This window comes from Nerophis lumbriciformis, linkage group LG14 (assembly GCF_033978685.3).
Source record: "Nerophis lumbriciformis linkage group LG14, RoL_Nlum_v2.1, whole genome shotgun sequence".
Lineage (NCBI taxonomy): Eukaryota > Metazoa > Chordata > Actinopteri > Syngnathiformes > Syngnathidae > Nerophis > Nerophis lumbriciformis.
Window position 1 is genome coordinate 9,828,655 of NC_084561.2, and position 21,296 is coordinate 9,849,950.

A 21,296-nucleotide genomic window follows, 5' to 3' on the forward strand; every position below is an offset into this window, starting at 1 on the left:
CACTGATGTAGACCGCTAGGAAGTGTTTTAAATAAAAAATAAAAAATATTATTTGACCCCTTGTAATGTCACTTATGCGCTCAAATTGAAAATGCAGATATTGAGACAGAGGATTTAAAGTATGAATTAATGAAATGTTTATTTTGGAAAGGATGCACCTAAAAATGTATAAATCATAATATTATGCATGTTGAGAAATGCAGATAGCTAATTAATTGAACACTTCAATAACTGTACCCACTTGACATCCATTGCTTGCAGCAGACCACCCTGAAAGAGGGGTCGCTACATCTGTGATCCCTTCTAAAAGTTTCCTACTTTTCCCCACCTGGGTTTTTTTTTAGTATTTCCTTACCCTGATGTGGGTTTAGATCAAGGGGATGTCGTTTGTGTAGCCCTTTGAGGCGTTGGTGATTAAGGGCTATACAGATGAAATTAGATTGAGTGATCGATTTTGTGTTGTTTTTTTTTTGGTTTTCAGTTCCAAGCCTGAGGAGATGAAGGCACGGATGGAAAAACGTCAAGATGCAAAGAAGGAAGTGCTGGGACATTCCAAGCAAGCCGAGTTTGTGAATTTCATGGAGCAGGAGGTAGAGTCAATTTGAATAAAATCAAGCATAAACTTGTAGCAGACTGAAAACAATAATGAAACTAGATGAGGCAATTCCTGAAGGAATAGCATGTGAATGCTCCAAATGCTGAAGTTGAACTGAAATGCTGATAGAATGTAGTATGAATGTAAGAATAGTTTGAATGTTGAAGAGTTTGAATTTCCAGGAAAACTGGAATTTGGTTTGGAACTTGAGAAAGTGTTAGTTGGAATGTCCAGGATGAGTGGAATGTGTGGAAGGTGGAATGGTTTGAATAGGTTGAAAACTGTGGAAGTTTGAAAAATGGCCAATTCATTTTGAATGGGGAAAATAAAAAAAATAAAGGAATTATGGAAAATCAGGGATTTTTTTTAGAATTGTTGAAGTAGTTAAAGTACCAATGATTGTCACACACACACTAGGTGTGGTGAAATGTGTCCTCTGCATTTGACCCATCCCCTTGTTCACCCCCTGGGAGATGAGGGGAGCAGTGGGGAGCAGCGGTGCCGCGCCCGGGAATAATTTTTGGTGATTTAATCCCCAATTCCAACCCTAGAGCACACAATTCCCAAACAGGGTGAATATTTTGAAGTTCGAACCGTTCAAATCAGATGAAAAATGTGGGAATTGTGGAACTTTGAAGAATGTCCCATTCATTTCAATGGGAATTTCCAAAAGATGTGGGAATTTTGGAAAAAGCGGGAATTTTTTGAAAATGGTAAAAAAAAACTTGAATAACTTGAAATGGTTGGTATTGGTGTTGGAATTTTTCAAATCGGTCAGGAAATGTCGAAGTAGCAACATGTTGACTTGACACATGTTATTACAGAATTCCTGGAATTTCAGGGAAACCGGGAATTTTTCCAGTTCAAAAAACAACTTTTGTTTTTTGTCCTGATTAAGAGGAATGTTTTGACGGTGGAACGGTTGAAGTGGGTTGAAAAATATGGACGGAGTAGTCACCAGGAAAAAGGGTGGACATTTTTTTTATCGCTATATTAATCAATTTATACCTGCATTGTCCTTTCCATCCTTACACTTTCCATCATTGTAACTGAGCTACTGTGTTGAACAATTTCCCTTGTGGATCATTAAAGTTTGTCTAAGTCTAAATAGGGCTTTGAAAAACCAGGAATTCTGAAAAATCCTGGATTTTTTTTTTTAACTTGAATTCCCAGGATGGTGCAATATGTTGAAGGTGGAATGGTTTGAATCGGTTGAAAAATGTGGAAATGGTGAAAAGTTGGCCAATTCATTTGAAATGGTACAAATGTCCCAGAAAACTGGAAAATCTGGGAATTTTTGGAATTTATCAAGGGAAAGCCCGCGATTCCCGAATAGGCTGAACAGTTTGGAGTTGGAAAGGTTTGAATCGGGTGAAAAATGTGGAAGGTAGAGCGCGCCAAAATGTGGAGAAGAAGAAGAAAAAGAAGCATATGTGTGTATGCTTTGGAGCATTCACACAATTATGTTGATTGAGTTCATTTCTAGGTGACAAGATTATTGCTTGGAAATGCAAAAGTAAACCTTGTTTTTTTTCTTTTGTGGGACTTTTTGCAGTTGGAGAAGCGAAACGAGCTTGCAGCCGGCGATGGATCATCAGCCAGTTTCACCAAAAACAAGGTGAGTCTTGTGTCTTTTCTGCAAGATGAGGCTGAGGATGACGGTGACATGTCCTTCAGATGCTGAGCTCCATCCTCAACCTGGAGCTGATCCAGGACAAGACGGGTGAGGAGATTGCAGAGGTGAGGTGAAAAGGCAGCAACACTAGACGTACAGTAATTATGGTAGAATTGAAATGCATCAGGTGGAAAATATTAATAGAAGATTAAACTTGAACTGTACTTAAAAACCCAGCATATACAGTGGCGCTAAGTAACTGAATCCATGATTATTAGGTTCAAAATAATACAATTAGCTAAATTAGCAGAGTTCATCAGGGGTACACAAACCTTTTGGCACCAAGGGCCGAAGTGAAAACGTGCCAACTGGCCGTGGGCCAAACACAGCCATTGTAAGCGTGACACAAAAATAGCCAAAAAGTTCCAATATTTAGTACCAATAACAATGGTAGATGGCAACAAGTTAAAAAGTTAAAGTTAAAGTACCAATGATTGTCACACACACACTAGGTGTGGCGAAATAATTCTCTGCATTTGACGCATCACCCTTGATCACCCCCCCTGGGAGGTGAGGGGAGCAGTGGGCAGCAGCGGTGGCCGCGCCCAGGAATCATTTTTGGTGATTTAAACACCAATTCCAACCCTAGAGCACACAATTCCCAAACAGGCTGAATATTTTGAAGTTGGAACCGTTTGAATCAGATGAAAAATGTGGGAATTGTGGAACTTTGAAGAATGTCCCATTCATTTCAATGGGAATTTCCAAAAGATGTGGGAATTTTGGAAAAAGCGGTAATTTTTTGAAAATGGTAAAAAAAAACTTGAATGACTTGAAATGGTTGGTGTTGGAATTTTTCAAATCGGTCAGGAAATGTTCAAATAGCAACATGTTGACTTGACAAATGTTATTACAGAATTCCTGGAATTTCAGGGAAACCGGGAATTTTTCCAGTTCAAAAAACAACTTCGTTTTTTGTCCTGATTAAGAGGAATGTTTTGACGATGGAACCGTTGAAGTGGGTTGAAAAATATGGAAGGAGTAGTCGCCAGGAAAAAGGGTGGAAATGGGGCTCTGGAAAACCAGGAATTCTGAAAAATCCTGGATTTTTTTTTTAACTTGAATTTCCAGGATGGTGCAATATGTTGAAGGTGGAATGGTTTGAATAGGTTGAAAACTGTGGAAGTTTGAAAAATGGCCAATTCATTTTGAATGGGAAAAAAAAAGGAATTATGGAAAATCAGGTATTTTTTTTTAGAATTGTTGAAGTAGTTAAAGTACCAATGATTGTCACACACACACTAGGTGTGGTGAAATGTGTCCTCTGCATTTGACCCATCCCCTTGTTCACCCCCTGGGAGGTGCAGCAGCGGTGGAATCATTTTTGGTGATTTAACCCCCAATTCCAACCCTTGATGCTGAGTGCCAAGCAGGGAGGTAATGGGTCCCATTTTTATAGTTTTTGGTATGACTCGCAACCTACCGATCTCAGGGCGGACACTCTGACCACTAGGCCACTGAGTAGGTGTGAGCTTTAAGGGTGACCCAAACTTTTTCACTTCCAATACGATACTGTTATTGATCCGGTAAAATATCAGCCGAAATTATACATACCGTATTTTTCGGACTATAAGTCTTTGGTATGACTCGGCCGGGGTTTGAACTCACAACCTACCGATCTCAGGGCGGACACTCTGACCACTAGGCCACTGAGTAGGTGTGAGCTTTAAGGGTGACCCAAACTTTTTCACTTCCAATACGATACCAGTGTTTCCCACACATTCATTTATTTGTGGCGGCCCGCCACGAAAGAATTACGTCCGCCACAAATGGATTTTTCGGCTTTTGACTCGCTCGACCGCTCATAAAAGCAATGGGACTCTGTCTGTGAATGTACCTTGTAGTTACAACTCCGGTGCAGTAGGTGGCGGTAGCCTACTATGCATTGTAACTCCGCCAATAGCACTTAATTCACCTGGTGGGCCAGAAGAAGAAGAAGAAAAAGAAGACGGCGGAGTAAAAGAACGGACCGACCGGATCAAAATACGAGGGTAATATAGGTTGTAGGTAGATAAGTTATAGTTGCATCGCTCGCGGCTCGTCATATATTTAACGTTAATCCGCGATTTCACCAAGCGTTTCACTCACAGTGAGCAGCCTGACGCTGCTTCATTAACACCGCCGCTGTTGTCACGTCACGTGTTACCATACCGACGAGCTAACGTGTCCAGGTTATAACCCTGTTGTCAATAAACACACGTGGAGACGGTGCTTCAGATACTGCATTAATAATGAAGCTAAATTGTCCACTGTCCACTGCAGCATGTAAATGCAATGAAAAGAATAAAATCTGAGCCAACCAGCTGTTAAAATGTTGTCCAGGTTAATGTTTTGGCCATTAAAGGCCCTTCATTTCAAGATTTCAACTGTGATCGGGCTTTAAACAGGTGGCTGACCTGTTTAGATGGGTGTAACTCAGGGGTGCTAACACTTTTTCTGCAGGCGAGCTACTTTTCAATTGATCAAGTCGTGGGGATCTACCTCATTCATATATATAATTTATATTTACTTATTTATGAAATATATGTTTTTGTTAACAAGTTAAAGGTGTTTCATGATAATACAAGCATGTTTAACACATATAGTTAATATTGTTAATAAATTAAAGGTGTTTAATGATAATACAAGTATGTTTAATACATATAGTTAATATTGTTAACAAGTTAAAGGTGTTTAATGACAATACAAGCATGTTTAACACATATAGTTAATATTGTTAACAAGTTAAAGGTGTTTAAAGATAATACAAGCATGTTTAACACATATAGTTAATATTGTTAACAAGTTAAAGGTGTTTAAAAATAATACAAGCATGTTTAACACATATAAATTCCTTTCTTTCATGAAGACAAGAATATAAGTTGGTGTATTACCTGATTGTGATGACTTGCATTGATAGGAATCAGACAGTGGTGCTGATAACGTCCGCATTTTCGAATGGAGGAGAAAAAAAAGTCCTCCTTTCTGTCCAATACCACATGAAAGTGGTTGGTTTTTGGCATCTTATTTGTCCAGCTTCTGTACTCCTTTGTATACACTTTACAAGAAATACATTGTCGGCAAACTCCGTAGCTTGCTAGCTTGTGCACGCCAGCTTTCTGAGACTCTTATTTTGTTAGCGCAACTGTGCAGTCGGTCTTTGGAGTTTTGACGACGGCGGTACGGCGCCAGAGTCTGTTGAAATAAAGTGTTTCTCGCCTTCCTGTCGGTAATTTTAATGAGCTAAATATGTACATAAAGTGTTGTACTTATATTCCAACTCCGCGTCCTTCTTGGTCATCGCCGCTGCCGCCGTCACCCCCCGCCCCCCGACCACACCACCACAAATAGATGCCTGTCCTGTGGGAAACACTGCGATACTGTTATTGATCCGGTAAAATATCAGCCGAAATTATACATACCGTATTTTTCGGAGTATAAGTCGCTCCGGAGTATAAGTCGCACCGGCCGAAAATGCATAATAAAGAAGGAAAAAAACATATATAAGTCGCACTGCAGTATAAGTCGCATTTTTTGGGGAAATGTATTTGATAAAACCCAACACCAAGAATAGAAATTTGAAAGGCAATTTAAAATAAATAAAGAATAGTAAACAACAGGCTGAATAAGTGTACGTTATATTAGACTTAGACTTAGACTTCCTTTTTATTGTCATTCAAATTTGAACTTTACAGCACAGATAAGAATGAAATTTCGTTACATAAGCCCATGGTAGTGCAGGATAAAAAAAGCAATAAGGTGCATATATAAATAAATAAATATATATAAATAATATATATCATATATATATAAAATAAATAGATTACTGTACAGATAAATATATTGCACTTTTTCACATGCGTCCACATTTATGGATGTATGCTATATTGTCTTTTTTATTCCAGCGAGTTAATCCATTTTGGGGGGAGTTGAGGGGATAATTTAATTATGATGCGTTTAAGAGTCTTACGGCCTGAGGGAAGAAGCTGTTACAGAACCTGGAGGTTCTGCTTCGGAGGCTGCGGAACCTTTTTCTAGAGAAGGTGCCTGGTATGTTAACGTAACATATTATGGTAAGAGTCATTCAAATAACTATAACATATAGAACATGCTATACGTTTACCAAACAATCTGTCACTCCTAATCGCTAAATCCCATGAAATCTTATACGTCTAGTCTCTTACGTGAATGAGCTAAATAATGTTATTTGATATTTTACGGTAATGTGTTAATAATTTCACACATAAGTCACTCCTGAGTATAAGTCGCACCCCAGGCCAAACTATGAAAAAAAATGCGACTTATAGTCCGAAAAATACGGTACTTGTGATATTTTTTTGTGTAGAATGTTAGAAAATGTTTGACCAAGTGAAACCAGTCAAACAGAACTACGGTAGGGATGTACAAAAACTAGAGCTGTCCGATAATGGCTTTTTTGCCGATATTCCGATATTGTCCAACTCTTAATTACCGATTCCGATATCAACCGATACCGATCTATACAGTCGTGTAATTAACACATTATTATGCCTAATTTTGTTGTGATGCCCCGCTGGATGCATTAAACAATGTAACAAGGTTTTCCAAAATAAATCAACTTAAGTTATGGAAAAAAATGCCAACATGGCACTGCCATATTTAATATTGAAGTCACAAAGTGCATTATTTTTTTTTAACATGCCTCAAAACAGCAGCTTGGAATTTGGGACATGCTCTCCCTGAGAGAGCATGAGGAGGTTGAGGTGGCGGGGTAGCGGGGGGTGTATATTGTAGTGTCCTGGAAGACTTAGTGCTGCAAGGGGTTCTGGGTATTTGTTCTGTTGTGTTATGGTGCGGATGTTCTCCAGAAATGTGTTTGTCATTCTTGTTTGGTGTGGGTTCACAATGTGACGCATATTTGTAACAGTGTTAAAGTTGTTTATACGGACACCCTCAGTGTGACCTGTATGGCTGTTGACCAAGTATGATTGGCATTCACTTGTGTGTGTGAAAAGCCGTAGATATGTGATTGGGCCGGCACGCAAAGGCAGTGCCTTTAAGGTTTATTGGCACTCTGTACTTCTCCCTACGTCCGTGAACCACTTCGTACAGCGACGTTCTAAAAAGTCATAAATTTTACTTTTTGAAACCGATACCGATAATTTCCGATATTACATGTTAAAGCATTTATCGGCGGATAATATCGGCAGTCCGATATTATCGGACATCTCTAATACTTGTGATATGTTTTAGTGTGGAATGTTGGAAAATGTTTGATCAAGTGAAACCAGTCAAACAGAACTACGGTAGGGATGGAAAAACACTAACCTATTTATTATTAAATGTTTGAAATGGACTTATGCTGTCTTTAAGTTGAAGTGGAGTGGTAATTTTTCCCAATTAATTAATACTTCTTAAGTTAAGCTCATGGCACACTATGTTGAATCATGCGAACACGTTTGTTACTGGATACTTTCTAATACACTTCCGCCTCTGAGACTTTGTATGTGTAAATAATATGCAACTATAATTATTTGATACTTGTTTATATTGACAAATGTGATGTTTTACACTGCAATATTGTTCAATTATTATCACGTGTGTCTAACTTGTGTGCTATTGTGTGCTTAGATGTTGTGTAGCTACTAGTAGCCTATAGCCTAGTATGTTTACCTTTTTGTAAATGACTTCACTAAAACAGAAGGAATTGGAGGACATTTAGATGTTAACTGTATGTCCAGCTTAGCACAAGTAAACATGCTTTTAGTAAAACTAATATTGGAAAGTTCAGATACAAGTCAATATAATCCGATACTTGTTTTTTTATGCTGATATGTGATATCAATATTGGATCAGGACACCCCTAGTGAGCTTAAAAGGTCAGTATGAATATGTGTTAGGTTTGGGAAGCCTACCTATGGCGGGCCAAATTTGGCCCCCGGGCCCTACATTGGGCATCACTGAATTACAGTATAGAAAAGACCAAGTTGACATACTTATCAGGGGCCTGGTATTCGTTAATAATGATTTAAAATTCATTTTGGACATTTCAGGGACAAGTGGTTGAAAATGGATCAAAATGATACATACAGTCTCAAACATGTAAATACTGTACATCCCTGTTTAAAATCCCATAGCAGTTTTCACCTTAAAATCTTAAATGAAACTCTAACTTTTCTTGGTTTCAAGAAAATACCACTCAGGATGTTGCGATATCATTCCACACTGCAAAAAGAGTGCTTCAAATAAATGACAAAGAATTCAATGAAATCTTCAAGCTCATAATAAGTTAATGTGAACTTCTGACTGCATATTTGGAAAGTCAGTTGTCCACATGATTATGTTCAAACATAATATTGTTGTCTATTTATTGTATTTCTTGTCTACTTTTCTCAGATCTGGAAGAAATATTTTGCCACCAAGGACACAATCAGCGCTGTCATCTCAGTGAGTTGACGTGTTCTACTTGACTCATTTGACTTTCACAATGCATTACCGGTACATACACACTCTTCATTATTCCTGTGTCAGTGGGAAAATCATCTTCCGGAAAAATATTGCTGATGGCAATGTTGTAACTTGTCATAAATATCATGTTGTAACTTGTTATATCATGCTGTAACTTGTTATATCATGCTGTAACTTTTTATATCATGCTGTAACTTGTTATATCATGCTGTAACTTGTTATAAATATAATGTTGTAACTTGTTATATCATGTTGTAACTTGTTATATCATGCTGTAACTTGTTATATCATGCTGTAACTTGTTATATCATGTTGTAACTTGTTATAAATATAATGTTGTAACTTGTCATAAATACCATGTTGTAACTTGTTATAAATATCATGTTGTAACTTGTTGTAAATATCATGTTGTAATCATGGTGTCTTTTTTTTACAGACTGAGACGTACGACGTTATTCACACCCGCGCCACTTCTTGTCCCATGGTGACGTAATTACTCCAGTCTTTTACACCACATTGTCTGTCCTCTTAATTACTGCCCACTTTCACCTAATTACTGCCCACTTTCACCTAATTACTGCACACTTTCACCTAATTACTGCACACTTTCACATAATTACTGCACACTTTCACTTACTGCACACTTTCGCCTAATGACTGCACACTTAATTACTGCACACTTTCACTTAATTACTGCACACTTTCACCTAATTACTGCACACTTTCACTTAATTACTGCACACTTCCACCTAATTACTGCACACTTTCACATACTTACTGCACACTTTCACCTAATTACGGCACTTTCACTTAATTACTATACACTTCCACCTAATTACTGCACACTTTCACCTAATTACTGCACTTTCACTTAATTACTATACACTTTCACCTAATTACTGCACTTTCACATAATTACTGCCCACTTTCACATAATTACTGCCCACTTTCACCTAATTACTGCACACTTTCACCTAATTACTGCACACTTTCACTTACTGCACACTTTCGCCTAATTACTGCACACTTTCACCTAATTACTGCACACTTTCACTTAATTACTGCACACTTCCACCTAATTACTGCACACTTTCACATACTTACTGCACACTTTCACATACTTACTGCACACTTTCACCTAATTACTGCACTTTCACTTAATTACTATACACTTTCACCTAATTACTGCACACTTTCACTTAATGACTGCAGACTTTCACTTAATTACTGCACACTTTCACCTAATTACTGCACACTTTCACCTAATTACTGCACACTTTCACTTAATGACTGCACACTTTCACCTAATGACTGCACACTTTCACCTAATGACTGCACACTTTCACCTAATGACTGCACACTTTCACCTAATCTCTGCACACTTTCACCTAATCTCTGCGCATCTTCACTTAATCTCTGCACACCTTCACTTAAGGACTGCACACTTTCACCTAATGACTGCACACTTTCACCTAATGACTGCACACTTTCACCTAATGACTGCACACTTTCACCTAACCACTGCACACTTTCACCTAATTACTGCACACTTTCACCTAATTACTGCACACTTTCACTTAATGACTGCACACTTTCACCTAATTTCTGCGCACTTTCACCTAATGACTGCACACTTTCACCTAATGACTGCACACTTTCACCTAATGACTGCACACTTTCACCTAATGACTGCACACTTTCACCTAATGACTGCACACTTTCACTTAATTACTGCACACTTTCACTTTGCTGTTTTCTGTGCAGCACTACAGTGAGCTTATTTACAAATACATAACAATGATAATGGCAGGACGTATACTTTAAGGTATCAATCGCTTCCCCGTTAAATAGTTTTTCGAAAAAAATCCTCACTTACTGTAACATTTGTGTAAAATATGGGTGTCAAACTCCTTTTCATTAAGGGCCACATTGCAGTCATGGCTGCTTTAAGAGGGCCACATGGCTGCTTTAAGAGGGCTACTTGTTACAATCATCATCATGTATAATGGCCTCATCATTTTATTGCACAATTCCCTATGGATTTGATTATTTTTTTGCGTACAAATTGATGGATAACATACTTGCTTTTGAAATCATAAGAAAGAGGGACAATACATTTATTGTAACAAAAAATGTTTGAGTATGTCAATAAAGCAGGGGTGTCACAACTTTTTCAAACGAGCTACATACCAAAAAGTCCAAGTATGCGGGGGCCATTTTGAAATGTTTTAATTTGGGGGGAAATGCTACTAACAGATAAACAGCTTTGTGTTATAGGTGACAACGTGTACTATTGTCAACTGTTACACAGGTTTAAAAAACAACAGTAACAATGAAAAGAGCAGAAAAAAGTAATGAAATGAGGAAAAAGTTGAAATGTCGATACTAATAATAATACACTGTCACTAAAAACACAAAACTAACCGTAGGTTTTGTTTTTAAATACTGAATATATAATGTCCTTCTTTTTTTTCTTTTTTTTTTTTAAAGTATGCCCTCCGCATACTTTGACTTTTCATGAGATCCTTGGGACACAAGTTATTTGTGTCAAATTTTTTTATTTTTTTCATATTACATCACGCATTTTTGTTCTTTTTTTTAAACATTTTTACTGTTATTTTTTGCGGGCTGCACTTTGGACACCCTTGTGTCAATGTAATGATCTTTCTCAAGTTTAAAACACATGCAATTGTAATCAATACATGCACATTTTTAATGTCCAAATTGAAAGAACAAATAGGTTCAGTAAGAAAAGTGATCATTGTAACCTTTTATTTATTTTTTTTAAACCCTTGTGTCTGCAGTTCCTGTTTGGGTTGCCACAGATGGAAGGTTACGAGTTCTTTGTGGGTCAGTGGTCCGGCCATGAGCTCCATTTCACCTCACTCATCAACATCCAGGTGAGTCAACACACCTGTACTTCCTGCAGTTTGTCTTTTTCCACACGGCAGCCTTGCAGTGATCATGTCCGCCTCACAGGCCGGAGATTATCCAATTAGTTTGTGCATTGCTGGCTTTTCTCCGCTTAACATCCCAAATACCTTGAATTCTACATGTGTACATGTGTGTGTGTGTGTGTAAAATAAGTATTTGATCCCCCGCTGTCGTACACCTAAAAATATGTATTTCATGTTTTTGTTCTGAATTCTTTTGATGAGTTCAAGTGTTTGCAGGAAAACAATGGTATGATTTATGATCGTGTTTGACAGACAATGGGTGAGCACGCTCCCAGTCAGCTGATCCTCTACCACTACCCTGACTTGAAGGAGAAGGGTGTTGTGCTCATGACAGCAGAGTTGGATCCCAAGTTTATTGTAAGTACAGATGGGTATCTTTTCCATTTGAATCGATGCCTGTTTTTAACTGTACCGTGGGTGTGTTTATGTGGTAATGTTTCGTTGTTAACAATAACATTGCATGCAAACATTGTATTTAACATTCAACAGATCAAATCAAATCAACTTTATTTATAAACAGTGAACTAATGCTACGGTAATTGTACTGGTCAGTTGTATTTTTTAGACTCATTTACTATTTTGTAACCGCAATGTGCTGGCATTCTTGCTGTCGACTAAAGTTTAGCCATTAAGTTGAATGTGCCAGTCTTGTCTTTTGTTGAGTCCTACAAAGTGTTCATACTGTAAGTTAGGGTTGTACGGTATACTGGTATTAGTATAGTACCGCGATACTAATTAATCATATTCGGTACTATACCGCCTCTGAAATGTACTACTTCTGAACAGAGGTGGGTAGTAACGCACTACATTTACTCCGTTACATCTACTTGAGCAACTTTTGGGATAAATTGTACTTCTAAGAGTAGTTTTAATGCAACATACTTTTACTTGTACTTGAGTACCGTATATTTATAGAGAAGAAACGCTACTTTTATCTACATTCAGCTCGCTACTCGCTACTAATTTTTATCGATCTGTTAATGCACGCTTTATTTGTTTTGGTCTGTCAGACAGACCTTCATAGTGCCTGCGTTTCAACAAATACAGTCACTGGTGACGTTGGACCAATCAAACAGAGCCAGGGGTCACATGACCTGACTTAAACAAGTTGAAAAACTTATTGGGGTGTTACCATTTAGTGGTCAATTGTACGGAATATGTACTGTACTGTGCAATCTACTAATACAAGTTCCAATCAATCAATCAAAAGTGTGAAGGAAAAAAGACCATTTTTTATTTCAACCGTACACCCCGTCAAAAGCCTAAAGACTGACTGCACAGTTCCTGTCTTCACAATAAAAGTGCCGCTCCATCGCGCCTGCGCTTTCAAAATAAGAGTCTCCGAAAGCCTGCACAAACAAGCTAGCAAGCTACGGAGTTTGCCTCCAATGTATTTCTTGTAAAGTGTATAAAAACAAATATGGAAGCTGGACATATAAGATGCCAAAAACCAACCACTTTCATGTGGTATTAGACAGAAAGGAGGAACTTTTTTTCTCCTCCATTTGAAAACGTGGACGTTTGTCATCACTACTGTCTGATTCCAATCAATGCAAGTCATCAGAATCAGGTAATACACCAACTTATATTCTTGTCTTCATGAAAGAAAGGAATCTATATGTGTTAAACATGCATGTATATTCATTAAAACACCTTTAACATGTAAACAAAAACGGCAAAAAAAATATATATAAATTATATACTGTATATATCAATGTGTATATATATATATATATATATATATATGTATATATGTGTGTGTGTGTGTGTGTATATATATATATATGTGTGTGTGTGTATGTTACTCATCAGTTACTCAGTACTTGAGTAGTTTTTTTACAACATACTTTTTACTTTTACTCAAGTAAATATTTGGGTGACTACTCCTTACTTTTACTTGAGTAATAAATCTCTAAAGTAACAGTACTCTTACTTGAGTACAATTTCTGGCTACTCTACCCGCCTCTGCTTCTGAATCACTAATCCTCTCCTCCATGGCGACAAATAAAGTACGTTTCTTACAAGTATCATCCCTGCAGGACGAGGATTAGCTTAACATGCTTCACTACACACTGTAGCTCACCGGCGTCAAAATGTAAACAAACGCCATTGGTGGATCTACACCTGTCATCCACTGTAATGATACCAAGTACAGGAGCGTAGCTCGTCGATACTACTATGATTACTTCAATATTTTTTAGCATCACAACATCTTCTTTCGTTTAAAAAAAAAAAGTATATTATGTTTATAAACTCAGGAAATACGTCACTGGACACATGAGGACTTAAATTATGACCAATGTATGATCCTGTAACGACTTGGTATCGGATTGATACCCAAATGTGTGGTATCATCCAAAACTAATGTAAAGCATCCAAACAACAGAAGAATAAGACAGTAAATGAACAAGTAGATTAATAATTCATTTTTTACCACTTGTCCTTAATGTTGACAAAATAATAGGTAGATAAATGACACAATATGTTACTGCATATATCAGCAGCTAAATTTGTTTGTTTACTTACTACTAAAAGACAAGTTGTCTTGTATGTTCACTATTTTATTTAAGGACAAACTTGCAATAAAGAAACATATGTTTAATGCACCGGTACCCTAAGATTTTTTTGTTTAAATAAAGCCAATAATGACATTTTTTGTGGTCCCATTTATTTAGAAAAGTATCAAAGTACCGAAATAATTTTGGTACTGGTACCGAAATATTGGTATCGGGACAACAGTACTGTAAGTATTGTACTTATTACGTGCTAGCTGTATGTTTGTAATGTGCACCTTAGTTGTAGTTTTCATTACCAAGGTGTAAACCTGCCATGCAAAATCGCTAATGCTAATCACTAGCATGTATATGGCTTATCCAATGTGAATTAGCATGGAGCTAACACATTTTTAAAAATGTGAATTTTTACAGTAGAGGTCAATTGGCACAATACATTATGTTGGATACAGATAACATTCAAACCCTTTATTGTATAAAAATACTGAAATCCAATTATTTGGTGCATTTGCAAACAGCCAAAAGTATGTACAACAAAGCAAACTATAAACTACAACCCATAAATGTACAACAATTATTCTCAACATTCGGGAAAATGTAACTTAAATGTTGTGCATGCATACAAATATTTTAAGACATTTTAGTATATTATTATGTGGCATTAAATCATGGAATGAATTATTAAACAACGTACTAATATGATACAGTTTGAGAACCTGTTCAAACTCAGAGTTTACAAAGCACAAGGAATAAGAATCCTGATAAACTTCTTGACCCTTATTGAAACATGAGATCATGTTATTCATCTCATTATGTGAATCATAACTTATTCATTTATTGTTTATGGATTTATTATTGATTTAATTACTCATTAAATCTATTTATTTACTGTTGTGTTACAGATTAAGTACAAACAAATGTGGTAGGAATTGCTATGAAACGAAAAGGGGTAGGATTAAATAAACTATGCTTTTTTCTTACTCATTTTTGGACGTGTTGTAATGAGAAACTAGAAATGTGATGTATCATTTTGTAATTGTATGCATGTGCAAAGAACCATAACCATTTGACTGTTAGATATGAATGATATTTTGAAAAAGTCTAAAGCCAAACTCTCCTTTCAGACTGTCCACCAAGCTCAGTGCTTGGCCAATCAGGTGCAGCTCTTTTACGGCACGCAGAGGCAGGAGACGCACCGATTGGTGGAGACGTTTAACCACCACCCTGCCGATTTCAAACACATGGCGGTCATAGCCGAGCTAGAACAGAGCGGGCTCGGGTCTGCACTCGCGTCCGGCTCCAAATAGAGAAGGACAAGGACTGAGCCGAGATCAAGTACGGCATCATCAACTACAGGTACTGCAGGAAAACCACCTTTTTGGTCAAAGGCTTATTTAAGCAAATAAACTGGAAATTACGAGTGGAATGGAAATGAGTGGAAACAGAAGGATTATGAGCGGAAACAGAAGAATTATGAGCAGCAACCGGATCCACCTCAGCTACATTTTTAGCTTCATGGCACAGGCTGTAAGTACTCATGTACGTCTAAGTTCTTACATGTTCATGTTGTCATTATGTTGTGTTGTATGTATCATTTTAAGGGAAAGAAAGAATTGTATACATTTTGAAATATGGCTGAAACACAATATGTAAATAAAAGTAAAGCGCTGGGAATACCTTCTTAATGTAAAGTAATAGTTTACTAATCATAATATTGTTTTAAAATATTACCAGTAGAAGCTTTAGATTGTAATAAACGGAGATGTTCTCTAAAAAATTAAATACTCTTAAAAGCAAGAGTATATATGTTTTATCACAATAGTACACCACAGGCTGTGTCAATAAGTGTGCTACTCTTGTGTACTTACACCTAGTCTTTTAAGTGCATAGGTGTGCTACTCTTGTGTACTTACACCTAGTCTTTTAAGTGCATAAGTGTGCTACTCTTGTGTACTTACACCTAGTCTTTTAAGTGCTACTCTTGTGTACTTACACCTAGTCTTTTAAGTGCATAGGTGTGCTACTCTTGTGTACTTACACCTAGTCTTTTAAGTGCATAGGTGTGCTACTCGTGTGTACTTACACCTAGTCTTTTAAGTGCATAAGTGTGCTACTCTTGTGTACTTACACCTAGTCTTTTAAGTGCATAAGTGTGCTACTCTTGTTTACTTACACCTAGTCTTTTAAGTGCTGCTCTTGTGTACTTAAACCTAGTCTTTTAAGTGCATAGGTGTGCTACTCTTGTGTACTTACACCTAGTCTTTTAAGTGCATAAGTGTGCTACTCTTGTGTACTTACACGTAGTCTTTTAAGTGCATAAGTGTGCTACTCTTGTGTACTTACACCTAGTCTTTTAAGTGCTGCTCTTGTGTACTTACACCTAGTCTTTTAAGTGCATAGGTGTGCTACTCTTGTGTACTTACACCTAGTCTTTTAAGTGCATAAGTGTGCTACTCTTGTGTACTTACACCTAGTCTTTTGAGTGCATAGGTGTGCTACTCTTGTGTACTTACACCTAGTCTTTTAAGTGCATAGTTGTGCTACTCTTGTGTACTTACACCCAGTCTTTTAAGTGCATAGGTGTGCTACTCTTGTGTACTTACACCTAGTCTTTTAAGTGCATAAGTGTGCTACTCTTGTGTACTTACACCTAGTCTTTTAAGTGCATAAGTGTGCTACTCTTGTGTACTTACACCTAGTCTTTTAAGTGCATAGGTGTGCTACTCTTGTGTACTTACACCTAGTCTTTTAAGTGCATAGGTGTGCTACTCTTGTGTACTTACACCTAGTTTTTTAAGTGCATAGGTGTGCTACTCTTGTGTACTTACATATAGTCTTTTAAGTGCATAGGTGTGCTACTCTTGTGTACTTACACCTAGTCTTTTAAGTGCATAAGTGTGCTACTCTTGTGTACTTACACCTAGTCTTTTAAGTGCTACTCTTGTGTACTTACACCTAGTCTTTTAAGTGCATAGGTGTGCTACTCTTGTGTACTTACACCTAGTCTTTTGAGTGCATAGGTGTGCTACTCTTGTGTACTTACACCTAGTCTTTTAAGTGCTACTCTTGTGTACTTACACCTAGTCTTTTAAGTGCATAGGTGTGCTACTCTTGTGTACTTACACCTAGTCTTTTAAGTGCATAAGTGTGCTACTCTTGTGTACTTACACGTAGTCTTTTAAGTGCATAAGTGTGCTACTCTTGTTTACTTACACCTAGTCTTTTAAGTGCTGCTCTTGTGTACTTACACCTAGTCTTTTAAGTGCATAGGTGTGCTACTCTTGTGTACTTACACCTAGTCTTTTAAGTGTATGTGTGCTACTCTTGTGTACTTACACGTAGTCTTTTAAGTGCATAAGTGTGCTACTCTTGTGTACTTACACCTAGTCTTTTAAGTGCTGCTCTTGTGTACTTACACCTAGTCTTTTAAGTGCATAGGTGTGCTACTCTTGTGTACTTACACCTAGTCTTTTGAGTGCATAGGTGTGCTACTCTTGTGTACTTACACCTAGTCTTTTAAGTGCATAGTTGTGCTACTCTTGTGTACTTACACCCAGTCTTTTAAGTGCATAGGTGTGCTACTCTTGTGTACTTACACCTAGTCTTTTAAGTGCATAGGTGTGCTACTCTTGTGTACTTACACCTAGTCTTTTAAGTGCATAAGTGTGCTACTCTTGTGTACTTACACCTAGTCTTTTAAGTGCATAGGTGTGCTACTCTTGTGTACTTACACCTAGTCTTTTAAGTGCATAGGTGTGCTACTCTTGTGTACTTACACCTAGTCTTTTAAGTGCATAGGTGTGCTACTCTTGTGTACTTACATATAGTCTTTTAAGTGCATAGGTGTGCTACTCTTGTGTACTTACACCTAGTCTTTTAAGTGCATAAGTGTGCTACTCTTGTGTACTTACACCTAGTCTTTTAAGTGCTACTCTTGTGTACTTACACCTAGTCTTTTAAGTGCTACTCTTGTGTACTTACACCTAGTCTTTTGAGTGCATAGGTGTGCTACTCTTGTGTACTTACACCTAGTCTTTTAAGTGCATAGGTGTGCTACTCTTGTGTACTTACACCTAGTCTTTTAAGTGCATAAGTGTGCTACTCTTGTGTACTTACACCTAGTCTTTTAAGTGCATAGGTGTGCTACTCTTGTGTACTTACACCTAGTCTTTTGAGTGCATAGGTGTGCTACTCTTGTGTACTTACACCTAGTCTTTTAAGTGCATAGTTGTGCTACTCTTGTGTACTTACACCTAGTCTTTTAAGTGCTACTCTTGTGTACTTACACCTAGTCTTTTGAGTGCATAGGTGTGCTACTCTTGTGTACTTACACCTAGTCTTTTAGGTGCATAGGTGTGCTACTCTTGTGTACTTACACCTAGTCTTTTAAGTGCATAAGTGTGCTACTCTTGTGTACTTACACCTAGTCTTTTAAGTGCTACTCTTGTGTACTTACACCTAGTCTTTTAAGTGCATAGGTGTGCTACTCTTGTGTACTTACACATCGTCTTTTGAGTGAATAAGTATATTTAGTGAGAACACACTTTTCCCCTCAAAATACTAAGAAGTATGTCAAAATGCAGTACTCCCCGTACTTGGATGTCCTTCTCAACACACTCAAAATGTTGAGTGTGCAGTGATTAATACTTTCCACCCTCAATAGTCAGTCGCCATGGGAGGGACTAACTTGAGTGGTTGCAATTCATTCGTAGAAAATAGAGGGAACAAGTAAATATTGTAATAATTTGCAGGAAGAGAGTAATGATTTGATAGAGTACTACACAGCTCAGTGTACTTATTGAAGTATTTTACTGAAAAGAATGTAGTGTAAAAGTTCATCCAACATTTGCTGACTCACAAGCTGTCAGTTTGGATAATTTCTGTTGCAAAGATAAATGCTTGCTGGTCCCAGTTTTCATACACTAAAAAAGGTACAACATAATTATAAAGATTTTTATTAAAAAAACATTCAAGAATAAACATGAAGATTTCACAGTAAAGAAACAACAACACTGGTTTTGTGTACTAGCACTAATACTTGACTTGACTTCAACTGAAGCTATGCATTTTAGTTTATGTTAAAAATAAAACATGTTCTAAAAGTTATTGGTTGGCTGTAAAAAAAACTAATTAGTTCAGTGGAAAGATTTTTTTTAACCAAATTACATTAAAAACACTGCGAAAGAAAAAGTATAACAAAACTGAATCGCGCTTTACAGTTCCCGGAACATGATACCGTTTATAAGAATGTTGACTTAATTATTATTATTGTTATGTCTTCCTTACTATGCACCACATAAGGATGGGTACCATTCACATTTGAACCGATATGGTACCAATTCCCGGTACCTGGGAATTGATACAGGTACTCAACAGTACCAATTTTTGGTACTGTTGGTGTATTAATCAATATTGTTTGTTAATTAAATTATATATTTTTTAATTTAACATGTCCAGGTGGTATTGTTTTCTGATTTACATTTGAGCCCCATTTGCAATGCAGTTGCACTTCCAAGACACTAGATGGCGGTACTGCATAGGGTAACTAATGTGTAAGTCGCTTTTTTCCATTAGGCTGAATGTGTTGTTGTGCCCTACAAATGGTAAATGGGTTGTACTTGTACAAAGTGTTATACAGTAAGTATTGTGCTTATTATACACCAGCCTTTTGATTGTGACATCTATCTTAGTTGTAGTTACTAAATTTGGAGGTGTTAAGCGGTAGAAGATAATCGCCAATGCTAACTGTAGCCTGTCTATGGCAAATCCAATGTAAACTAGCATCAAGCTAGCGCATTTCGATAGAGTGGAGCCTTACTTTACTTTTAAACGTTTTCTTCCAAGTACTTGCTTTGTTGGTGTCTGTAATTTGCAACATTATTTAGAGGGAGTTTGGCTGAGTGCTGCTTGACTTATTATTTCCTGCAAGCAGACGTGTTGTCATGTCCAACAAAGCTATCCAAAATATGGTACCGTTTGATGCCTACTAAAGTACCAAATTCAGTACCCATCCCTAAGCTCAATACATTTCAAATTCGAAAACTGTCTCAAATGGAATACTTGCGTCTACTGTGTAGAGTGTGCTTAGTTCCTGAGTGCACAAGTGTTACTGCCCCAAATCATTTCAGGGAAGTGTAAAATGACATCACAATATTTACCTTCTTTTTTTCCTCCTTTATAATTGTGAATGGCAACTACTCAAATTAGTCCCGCCTTTTCCTTCCAGCCACGATGGTGACATTCACCATTTTGAGTAGAGATGTCCAATAATGGCTTTTTTGCCGATATTGTCCAACTCTTAATTACCGATACCGATATCAACCGATACAGATATATACAGTCATGGAATTAACACATTGTGATGCCCCGCTGGATGCATTAAACCAGTGGTTCTCAAATGGGGGTACGCGTACCCCTGGGGGTACTTGAAGGTATGCCAAGGGGTACATGGGGCGGTATAGCTTGGTTGGTAGAGCGGCCGTGCCAGCAACTTGAGGGTTGCAGGTTCGATCCCCGCTTCCGCCATCCTAGTCACTGCTGTTGTGTCCTTGGGCAAGACACTTTACCCACCTGCTCCCAGTGCCACCCACACTGGTTTAAATGTAATTTAGATATTGGGTTTCACTATGTAAAGCACTTTGAGTCACTAGAGAAAAGCGCTATATAAATATAATTCACTTCACTTCACTACGTGAGATTTTTTTTTTAATATTCTAAAAATAGCAACAATTCAAAAATCCTTTATAAATATAGATAAAAACCTATCTTTTTTTCCAAATAGTTCAAGAAAGACCACTACAAATGAGCAATATTTTGCACTGTTATACAATTTAATAAATCAGAAACTGATTTTTTATTATTTATTTTTATATTTTTTTATTATTATTATTATTATTTTACTTCTTTATCTCTTTTTTTTTCCAACCAAAAATGCTTTGCTCTGATTAGGGGGTACTTGAATTAAAAAAAAATTTGCTGAAAAAAGGTTGAGAACCACTGCATTAAACAATGTAACAAGGTTTTCCACAATAAATCAACTCAAGTTATGGAAAAAAATGCCAACATGGCACTGCCATATTTATTATTGAAGTCACAAAGTGCTTTTTTTTTTAACATGCCTCAAAACAGCA

The 21,296-nt window shown here is 37.1% G+C and overlaps 1 protein-coding gene across 5 annotated transcripts in view; it reads left to right on the forward strand.

Annotated features, from left to right (window-relative positions):
* Nucleotides 1–21,296, forward strand: part of atpaf1 (ATP synthase mitochondrial F1 complex assembly factor 1) — a 28,934-nt gene that overhangs the window by 6,426 nt on the left and 1,212 nt on the right. For 3 of the 5 annotated variants that reach the window (XR_009816884.1, XR_009816885.1, XM_061976089.1), the window contains exons 3-10: nucleotides 482–590; nucleotides 2,151–2,213; nucleotides 2,273–2,335; nucleotides 8,625–8,675; nucleotides 9,133–9,180; nucleotides 11,501–11,596; nucleotides 11,906–12,010; nucleotides 15,291–15,522. Coding sequence is in view for 3 of the 5 variants with exons in the window: in XM_061976089.1 (XP_061832073.1) it covers nucleotides 482–590; nucleotides 2,151–2,213; nucleotides 2,273–2,335; nucleotides 8,625–8,675; nucleotides 9,133–9,180; nucleotides 11,501–11,596; nucleotides 11,906–12,010; nucleotides 15,291–15,473 (718 nt within the window). In the remaining 2 variants the exon portion in view is untranslated. Of the gene's footprint in view, nucleotides 1–481; nucleotides 591–2,150; nucleotides 2,214–2,272; nucleotides 2,336–8,624; nucleotides 8,676–9,132; nucleotides 9,181–11,500; nucleotides 11,597–11,905; nucleotides 12,011–15,290; nucleotides 15,565–21,296 lie in introns of those variants that run through there. The other 2 variants (XM_061976088.1, XM_072914624.1) reach the window with 1 other exon arrangement.